Source organism: Procambarus clarkii, chromosome 78 (assembly GCF_040958095.1).
Source record: "Procambarus clarkii isolate CNS0578487 chromosome 78, FALCON_Pclarkii_2.0, whole genome shotgun sequence".
In the NCBI taxonomy this organism is placed as follows: domain Eukaryota; kingdom Metazoa; phylum Arthropoda; class Malacostraca; order Decapoda; family Cambaridae; genus Procambarus; species Procambarus clarkii.
Genome location: NC_091227.1, coordinates 9,075,020 through 9,085,019, shown reverse-complemented (window position 1 = coordinate 9,085,019; position 10,000 = coordinate 9,075,020). Strand labels below are relative to the sequence as shown.

General features: G+C 59.5%; 2 protein-coding genes across 2 annotated transcripts in view; one reads left to right on the top strand and one right to left on the bottom strand.

The window, feature by feature from the left end:
* The window catches only part of LOC123746157 (leucine-rich repeat neuronal protein 2), a 581,329-nt gene that overhangs the window by 76,964 nt on the left and 494,365 nt on the right, over positions 1-10,000 (top strand). The window lies entirely within an intron of this gene.
* On the bottom strand, positions 1,818-2,303 carry LOC123745963 (homeobox protein ESX1-like). The gene has a single exon (XM_045727070.2). It carries the CDS (start codon positions 2,301-2,303, stop codon positions 1,818-1,820), a length of 486 nt encoding a protein of 161 aa, XP_045583026.2.

The window sequence follows — 10,000 nt, the reverse complement described above, 5'->3', positions numbered from 1 at the left end:
ACTCACTCTTACAACCAGTTAAACGGGTAAATAAAAAGGTATATTTCAGGGGGAAAATATATTAAGTGGTGCTTTAGGTTCCTCCTTCCCTAGGTTCCTAAGTGATATCTTATGTTGATCTCTTCTATACATGCTGCTGTGTTATCTTGCTCGCCTCACCCCTGCGATATCAGGTACTGTATCAGCTCTCATGTCCTCTCCTTCTACCAGACAGTCGTTTACATTTCATTTCGTATTGCGTGTGTGCGCGGACTTGTATGTTTGCGTGCGTGCACGCACTTGTATGTTTGCGTGCGTGTATGCGCGCGTGCACGCACTTGTATGTTTGCGTGCGTGTATACGCGCGTGCACGCACTTTTATGTTTGCGTGCGTGTATGCGCGCGTGCACGCACTTGTATGTATGCGTGCGTGTATACGCGCGTGCACGCACTTGTATGTTTGCGTGCGTGTATGCGCGCGTGCACGCACTTGTATGTTTGCGTGCGTGTATGCGCGCGTGCACGCACTTGTATGTTTGCGTGCGTGTATGCGCGCGTGCACACACTTGTATGTTTGCGTGCGTGTATGCGCGCGTGCACGCACTTGTATGTTTGCGTGCGTGTATACGCGCGTGCACGCACTTGTATGTTTGCGTGCGTGTATGCGCGCGTGCACACACTTGTATGTTTGCGTGCGTGTATGCGCGCGTGCACGCACTTGTATGTTTGCGTGCGTGTATACGCGCGTGCACGCAACTATCGTCACAGGGGAAACACGTGCGGTAAAAATTTTGATGCAAATTTCATTACTCGCTGTTTGCTAATTGTGTTCCTTTTAGCAGGTAAACAAGATGATTTGCCTCGCACGGAACAAAGCGGTAAACATCCATAATGCCGGCCAGTAACGACCGCAATAACAGTCCAATAACGCCGCACAGACTCGTTAGTGTGGCGCCCCTTTTTTTGCGTAGTTGTTTGTTGAAAAGTATATATATATATGTTGGTAGCAGGAGGCGATTACCCTACTCGATTATTCCTTGTATTCTTTATCAGCATAGAGAGATAGGGGTCGAGTGGCCGTCTGTTTCTCTACACATGTTATCCTCCTGAAATATTCCTTTAATACTGCGCGCGCATACACACACACACACACACACACACACACACACACACACACACACACACACACCACACACACACACACACTATTATCAAGCACCGTGGTGTTATTGGCCCATTGTGTCGTGTTATTGCTCTCCCAGGAAGCTCCCTGTTGGCATAAGAGCCAGGGAGCTTCCTGGTGTCATAGGGCCTCTGGAGCTTCCTGGTGTCATTGGGCCCTGGAGCTTTCTGGTGGCATAAGGGCCAGGGAGCTTTCTGGTGGCATAAGGGCCAGGGAGCTTTCTGGTGGCATAAGGGCCAGGGAGCTTTCTGGTGGCATAGGGCCAGGGAGCTTCCTGGTGGCATAAGGGCCAGGGAGCTTCCTGGTGGCATAAGGGCCCTGGAGCTTCCTGGTGGCATAAGGGCCCTGGAGCTTCCTGGTGTCATAGGGCCAGGGAGCTTCCTGGTGGCATAAGGGCCAGGGAGCTTCCAGGTGTCATAGGGCCAGGGAGCTTCCTGGTGTCATAGGGCCAGGGAGCTTCCTGGTGGCATAAGGGCCCTGGAGCTTCCTGGTGGCATAAGGGCCCTGGAGCTTCCTGGTGGCATAAGGGCCCTGGAGCTTCCTGGTGTCATAAGGACCCGGGAGCTTCCTGGTGGCATAAGGGCCCGGGAGCTTCCTGGTGGCATAAATGCCCTGGAGCTTCCTGGTGGCATAAGGGCCCTGGAGCTTCCTGGTGTCATAGGGCCAGGGAGCTTCCTGGTGTCATAGGGCCCTGGAGCTTCCTGGTGTCATAGGGCCAGGGAGCTTCCTGGTGGCATAAGGGCCAGGGAGCTTCCTGGTGGCATAGGGCCAGGGAGCTTCCTGGTGGCATAAGGGCCAGGGAGCTTCCTGGTGGCATAAGGGCCAGGGAGCTTCCTGGTGGCATAAGGGCCAGGGAGCTTCCTGGTGGCATAAGGGCCAGGGAGCTTCCTGGTGGCATAAGGGCCAGGGAGCTTCCTGGTGGCATAAGGGCCAGGGAGCTTCCTGGTGGCATAAGGGCCAGGGAGCTTCCTGGTGGCATAAGGGCCAGGGAGCTTCCTGGTGGCATAAGGGCCAGGGAGCTTCCTGGTGGCATAAGGGCCAGGGAGCTTCCTGGTGGCATAAGGGCCAGGGAGCTTCCTGGTGGCATAAGGGCCAGGGAGCTTCCTGGTGGCATAAGGGCCAGGGAGCTTCCTGGTGTCATAGGGCCAGGGAGCTTCCTGGTGTCATAGGGCCAGGGAGCTTCCTGGTGGCATAAGGGCCAGGGAGCTTCCTGGTGGCATAAGGGCCAGGGAGCTTCCTGGTGGCATAAGGGCCAGGGAGCTTCCTGGTGGCATAAGGGCCAGGGAGCTTCCTGGTGTCATAGGGCCAGGGAGCTTCCTGGTGTCATAGGGCCAGGGAGCTTCCTGGTGGCATAAGGGCCAGGGAGCTTCCTGGTGGCATAAGGGCCAGGGAGCTTCCTGGTGGCATAAGGGCCAGGGAGCTTCCTGGTGGCATAAGGGCCAGGGAGCTTCCTGGTGGCATAGGGCCAGGGAGCTTCCTGGTGTCATAGGGCCAGGGAGCTTTCTGGTGTCATAAGGGCCAGGGAGCTTCCTGGTGTCATAGGGCCAGGGAGCTTCCTGGTGGCATAAGGGCCAGGGAGCTTCCTGGTGGCATAAGGGCCAGGGAGCTTCCTGGTGGCATAAGGGCCAGGGAGCTTCCTGGTGGCATAAGGGCCAGGGAGCTTCCTGGTGGCATAAGGGCCAGGGAGCTTCCTGGTGTCATGAGGCCAGGGAGCTTCCTGGTGTCATGAGGCCAGGGAGCTTCCTGGTGTCATGAGTCCAGAGCAACCCGTTCTCACATTTTCTTTAAGTCAGTATTGACTTATTAAATAAGTGCATATGTGACATACTAATTAATTGTGAATATTTTAGTTTACCTTGAAAAGCTTCATAGAAAACACCGACTTTACCTAACCTTCTTAGTATGTTAAGATAAGCATCTTATTGCTTCGTAATTACAATTATTACTTAATCTATTATAGATATAGGTTAGGTAATAATTGTAATTACGAAACAATAAGATGCTTATCTTAACATACTAAGAAGGTTAGGTAAGGTCGGTGTTTTCTATGAAGCTTTTCAAGGTAAACTAGTATGTTTAGTATGTCACATATACACGTATTTAATAAGTCAATATTGACTGTAAGAAAGTTCGAGAACGGGTTGTGCCATACGGCCAGGGAGCTTTGTTGTCATAGGGCCAGGGAGCTCCCTATTGTCATAGGGCCATATACTGCCCTAGTGAGAGATTTATAATGTCGTAAACATGCCTTTGAACATTCACACATACCTTACTGACGCCTCCGAGGCCTCCAGAACCAGGCTGTATGGGTCGTGAGAGTTACTTGATCAAGGGCTCTTGACCGCGGGGTACGTACCATACCTCACCGGGTATGGTACCTTGCCTGTTACCCAAAGGACTACAGGTAAGGTTAGGTTAACATTAATACCTCCATGTTACTGAATGCCACTGTATAGGCATAGGTTACCTGCTGCATGGGTAACAGCTTCTCCCCCGAATCAACCTACCCTGGCTTTGCGCCCTGGTGAGGCCACTCCAGACCAGGGCCCAGATTCACGAAGCAGTTACGCAAGTACTTACGAACGTGCACATCTTTCCTCAATCTTTAACGGCTTTGGTTACATTTATTAAAAAAGTTTACAAGCATGAAAACTTGCCAATCAACTGTTGTTATTGTTATAAACAGCCTCGTGGTGCTTCGGAGCTCATTAACTGTTTAATAATTGTAAACAAAGCCGCCAAAGATTGAGAAAAGATGTACAGGTTCGTAAGTGCTTGCGTAACTGCTTCGTGAATCTGTCCCCAGGCCGACACCAGAGCGCAACTCCATAGTCTCCTGAGACTGATGGATGTCTACAACTGCTACTATTCAGTACTTGCTGGATACTTGCTTGATGGGGTTCTGGGAGTTCTTCTACACCCCAAGCCCGGCCCGAGGCCAGGCTTGACTTGTGAGAGTTTGGTCCACCAGGCTGTTGCTTGGAGCGGCCCGCAGGCCCACATACCCACCACAGCCCGGTTGGTCCGGCACTCCTTAATAGACCCATCTGGTCTATTGTATACCCATGGGGGTCTATTGTTTATCTCCCTTGCTTAGTTATCTTGAGGTTATCTTGAGATGATTTCGGGGCTTTAGTGTCCCCGCGGCCCGGTCCTCGACCAGGCCTCCACCCCCCCAGGAAGCAGCCCGTGACAGCTGACTAACACCCAGGTACCTATTTTACTGCTAGGTAACAGGGGCATAGGGTGAAAGAAACTCTGCCCATTGTTTCTCGCCGGCGCCTGGGATCGAACCCAGGACCACAGGATCACAAGTCCAGCGTGCTGTCCGCTCGGCCGACCGGCTTCCTGTAGTTAGCTATATCCGCTGATTTAATTGCTTCTGGTATCTCACTTGCATCCAAGATTTTTCTCCATATTATACTGAGAGCTTGTGCTACTGGGCCTGACAGTTGAGTGGACAGCGCTTCGGATTCGTAGTCCTGAGGTTCCGGGTTCGATCCCCCTGTAGAAGTGGAAACAAATAGGCAAAGTTTCTTTCACCCTGATGCCGCTGTTCACCTAGCAGTAAGTAGGTACCTAGGAGTTACACAGCTGCTACGGGCTGCTTCCTGGGGGTCTGTAGCAAAAAGGCCTGGTCGAAGACCGGGCCGCTAAGCCCCGAAATCATCTCAAGATAACTCAAGATATAACTCAAGAAGGGAGGACAGGCGTGGGGAGGGGAAGGGTGTCAAGGGAGAGGCGGGGGGAGGGGAAGGGTGTCAAGGGAGAGGCGTGGGGAGGGGGAGGGTGTCAAAGGAGAGGCGTGGGGAAGGGGAGGGTGTCAAGGGAGAGGCGTGGGGAAGGGGAGGGTGTCAAGGGAGAGGCGTGGGGAAGGGGAGGGTGTCAAGGGAGAGGCGTGGGGAAGGGGAGGGTGTCAAGGGAGAGGCGTGGGGAGGGGGAGGGTGTCAAGGGAGAGGCGTGGGGAAGGGGAGGATGTCAAGGGAGAGGCGTGGGGAAGGGGAGGGTGTCAAGGGAGAGGCGTGGGGAGGGGGAGGGTGTCAAGGGAGAGGCGTGGGGGAGGGGAAGGGTGTCAAGGGAGAGGCGTGGGGAGGAGGAGGGTGTCAAGGGAGAGGCGTGGGGAAGGGGAGGGTGTCAAGGGAGAGGCGTGGGGAAGGGGAGGGTGTCAAGGGAGAGGCGTGGGGAAGGGGAGGGTGTCAAGGGAGAGGCGTGGGGAGGGGGAGGGTGTCAAGGGAGAGGCGTGGCGAGGGGGAGGGTGTCAAGGGAGAGGCGTGGGGAGGGGGAGGGTGTTAAGGGAGAGGCGTGGGGAGGGGGAGGGGGAGGGTGTCAAGGGAGAGGCGTGGGGAGGGGGAGGGTGTTAAGGGAGAGGCGTGGGGAGGGGGAGGGTGTCAAGGGAGAGGCGTGGGGAAGGGGAGGGTGTCAAGGGAGAGGCGTGGAGAGGGGGAGGGTGTCAAGGGAGAGGCGTGGGGAGGGGGAGGGGGAGGGTGTCAAGGGAGAGGCGTAGGGAGGGGAAGGGTGTCAAGGGAGAGGCGTGGGGAGGGGGAGGGTGTCAAGGGAGAGGCATGGGGGAGGGGGAGGGTGTCAAGGGAGAGGCGTGGGGAGGGGGAGGGTGTCAAGGGAGAGGCGTGGGGAGGGGGAGGGTGTCAAGGGAGAGGCGTGGGGAGGGGGAGGGTGTCAAGGGAGAGGCGTGGGGAGGGTGAGGGTGTCAAAGGAGAGACGTGAGGGAGGGGAGGGGGTCAAGGGAGAGGCGTGGGGAGGGGGAGGGTGTCAAGGGAGAGGCGTGGGGAGGGGAGGGTGTCAAAGGAGAGACGTGGGGGAGGGGAAGGGTGTCAAGGGAGAGGCGTGGGGAGGGGGAGGGTGTCAAGGGAGAGGCGTGGGGAGGGGGAGGGTGTCAAGGGAGAGGCGTGGGGAGGGGGAGGGTGTCAAGGGAGAGGCGTGGGGAGGGGGAGGGTGTCAAAGGAGAGACGTGGGGGAGGGGAAGGGTGTCAAGGGAGAGGCGTGGGGGAGGGGAAGGGTGTCAAGGGAGAGGCGTGAGGAAGGGGAGGGTGTCAAGGGAGAGGCGTGGGGAAGGGGAGGGTGTCAAGGGAGAGGCGTGGGGAGGGGGAGGGTGTCAAGGGAGAGGCGTGGGGAGGGGGAGGGTGTCAAGGGAGAGGCGTGGGGAGGGGGAGGGTGTCAAGGGAGAGGCGTGGGGAGGGGGAGGGTGTCAAGGGAGAGGCGTGGGGAGGGGGAGGGTGTCAAGGGAGAGGCGTGGGGTAGGGGAAGGGTGTCAAGGGAGAGGCGTGGGAAGGGAGAGGGTGTCAAGGGAGAGGCGTGGGGAGGGGGAGGGTGTCAAGGAGAGGCGTGGGGAGGGGGAGGGTGTCAAGGGAGAGGCGTGGGGAGGGGGAGGGTGTCAAGGGAGAGGCGTGGGGAGGGGGAGGGTGTCAAGGGAGAGGCGTGGGGAGGGGGAGGGTGTCAAGGGAGAGGCGTGGGGAGGGGGAGGGTGTCAAGGGAGAGGCGTGGGGAGGGGGAGGGTGTCAAGGGAGAGGCGTGGGGAGGGGGAGGGTGTCAAGGGAGAGGCGTGGGGAGGGGGAGGGTGTCAAGGGAGAGGCGTGGGGAGGGGGAGGGTGTCAAGGGAGAGGCGTGGGGAGGGGGAGGGTGTCAAGGGAGAGGCGTGGGGAGGGGGAGGGTGTCAAGGGAGAGGCGTGGGGAGGGGGAGGGTGTCAAGGGAGAGGCGTGGGGAGGGGGAGGGTGTCAAGGGAGAGGCGTGGGGAGGGGGAGGGTGTCAAGGGAGAGGCGTGGGGAGGGGGAGGGTGTCAAGGGAGAGGCGTGGGGAGGGAGAGGGTGTCAAGGGAGAGGCGTGGGGAGGGGGAGGGTTCAAGGGAGAGGCGTGGGGAGGGGGAGGGTGTCAAGGGAGAGGCGTGGGGAGGGGGAGGGGTGTCAAGGGAGAGGCGTGGGGAGGGGGAGGGTGTCAAGGGAGAGGCGTGGGGAGGGGGAGGGTGTCGAGGGAGAGGCGTGGGGAGGGGTGGGTGTCAAGGAGAGGCGTGGGGAGGGGGAGGGTGTCAAGGGAGAGGCGTGGGGAGGGGGAGGGTGTCAAGGGAGAGGCGTGGGGAGGGGGAGGGTGTCAAGGGAGAGGCGTGGGGAGGGGGAGGGTGTCAAGGGAGAGGCGTTGAAGGATCTCTTCCGGATCTCTTTGTCTCCAATTATGATATCCGTCTTGTGGAGGCTTAGAGCACTGGTGGGAAGTTGTGGCTGGTAATCCCTCAGACGCCTTCCTCGCCCTTCCTCTCCTGCTGGTGTAGCTCCACACTGTGGAGGGTGGCAGGCTGTGTGGAGGGTGGCAGGCTGTGGGGAGGGTGGCAGGCTGTGTGGAGGGTGGCAGGCTGTGGGGAGGGTGGCAGGCTGTGTGGAGGGTGGCAGGCTGTGGGGAGGGTGGCAGGCTGTGGGGAGGGTGGCAGGCTGTGTGGAGGGTGGCAGGCTGTGTGGAGGGTGGCAGGCTGTGTGGAGGGTGGCAGGCTGTGTGGTGGGTGGCAGGCTGTGTGGAGGGTGGCAGGCTGTGGGGAGGGTGGCAGGCTGTGGGGAGGGTGGCAGGCTGTGTGGAGGGTGGCAGGCTGTGTGGTGGGTGGCAGGCTGTGTGGAGGGTGGCAGGCTGTGGGGAGGGTGGCAGCCTGTGTGTGGTGGGTGGCAGGCTGTGTGTGGTGGGTGGCAGGCTGTGTGTGGGGAGGGTGGCAGGCTGTGTGTGGGGAGGGTGGCAGGCTGTGTGTGGGGAGGGTGGCAGGCTGTGTGTGGGGAGGGTGGCAGGCTGTGTGTGGGGAGGGTGGCAGGCTGTGTGTGGGGAGGGTGGCAGGCTGTGTGTGGGGAGGGTGGCAGGCTGTGTGTGGGGAGGGTGGCAGGCTGTGTGTGGGGAGGGTGGCAGGCTGTGTGTGGGGAGGGTGGCAGGCTGTGTGTGGGGAGGGTGGCAGGCTGTGTGTGTGGAGGGTGGCAGGCTGTGTGTGTGGAGGGTGGCAGGCTGTGTGGAGGGTGGCAGGCTGTGTGTGGAGGGTGGCAGGCTGTGTGGTGGGTGGCAGGCTGTGTGTGGAGGGTGGCAGGCTGTGTGTGGAGGGTGGCAGGCTGTGTGTGGAGGGTGGCAGGCTGTGTGTGTGGAGGGTGGCAGGCTGTGTGTGGGGAGGGTGGCAGGCTGTGTGTGGGGAGGGTGGCAGGCTGTGTGGAGGGTGGCAGGCTGTGTGGAGGGTGGCAGGCTGTGTGGAGGGTGGTAGGCTGTGTGGAGGGTGGCAGGCTGTGTGGTGGGTGGCAGGCTGTGTGGAGGGTGGCAGGCTGTGTGGAGGGTGACAGGCTGTGTGGAGGGTGGCAGGCTGTGTGGAGGGTGACAGGCTGTGTGGAGGGTGGCAGGCTGTGTGGTGGGTGGCAGGCTGTGTGTGGTGGGTGGCAGGCTGTGTGTGGTGGGTGGCAGGCTGTGTGTGGTGGGTGGCAGGCTGTGTGGAGGGTGGCAGGCTGTGTGGAGGGTGGCAGGCTGTGTGGTGGGTGGCAGGCTGTGTGGAGGGTGGCAGGCTGTGTGGAGGGTGGCAGGCTGTGTGGAGGGTGGCAGGCTGTGTGGAGGGTGGCAGGCTGTGTGGAGGGTGACAGGCTGTGGGGAGGGTGGCAGGTTGTGTGGAGGGTGACAGGCTGTGTGTGGTGGGTGGCAGGCTGTGTGTGGTGGGTGGCAGGTTGTGTGGAGGGTGGCAGGTTGTGTGGAGGGTGGCAGGCTGTGTGGTGGGTGGCAGGCTGTGTGGAGGGTGGCAGGCTGTGTGTGGAGGGTGGCAGGCTGTGTGTGGTGGGTGGCAGGCTGTGTGGAGGGTGGCAGGCTGTGTGTGGTGGGTGGCAGGCTGTGTGTGGTGGGTGGCAGGCTGTGTGTGGTGGGTGACAGGCTGTGTGGAGGGTGGCAGGCTGTGTGGAGGGTGGCAGGCTGTGTGGAGGGTGGCAGGCTGTGTGGAGGGTGGCAGGCTGTGTGGAGGGTGACAGGCTGTGTGGAGGGTGGCAGGCTGTGTGGAGGGTGGCAGGCTGTGTGGAGGGTGGTAGGCTGTGTGGAGGGTGACAGGCTGTGTGTGGTGGGTGGCAGGCTGTGTGTGTGTGGAGGGTGGCAGGCTGTGTGTGTGGAGGGTGGCAGGCTGTGTGTGTGGAGGGTGGCAGGGTGAGGGTGGCAGCACGTGGGGGGGGGGGCCACAGCAACAGCATGGCTGGCCCCTGACAACATAATTCGTTCAGTGGGGTAGTGTTTTATGCCGCCAAGAACAGGAAAATAAATGATAGTGAGTGAAAGGGAAGGATACCTGGATTATTCCTGGATCAGGATTCCCTTACTCCCCAAGCCCGGCCCGAGGCCAGGCTTGACTTGTGAGAGTTTGGTCCACCAGGCTGTTGCTTTGAGCAGCCCGCAGGCCCACGTATCCACCACAGCCCGGTTGGTCCGGGACTTCTTGCAGGCAATATCTATTTTTTTTCTTAAAGTCCACTTTTCTTCTGGTAATAATTCTTATACTTGCTGGGTTATCTTGAGGTTATCTTGAGATGATTTCGGGGCTTTAGTGTCCCCGCGGCCCGGTCCTCGACCAGGCCTCCACCCCCAGGAAGCAGCCCGTGACAGCTGACTAACACCCAGGTACCTATTTTACTGCTAGGTAACAGGGGCATAGGGTGAAAGAAACTCTGCCCATTGTTTCTCGCCGGCGCCTGGGATCGAACCCAGGACCACAGGATCACAAGTCCAGCGTGCTGTCCGCTCGGCCGACCGGCTCCCATAATGTTGAACATGGATGTTGAACAACTATGGAGCTGTGTTCATACAGTGTTCTCTGATTGTGCCCACTTCTTCTCATTTCTGGCTCT

Coding starts and splice junctions, on each gene's coding strand:
- LOC123745963 (XM_045727070.2), bottom strand. CDS start 2,303: ATGACACCAGGAAGCTCCCTGGCCCTTATGCCACCAGGAAGCTCCCTG.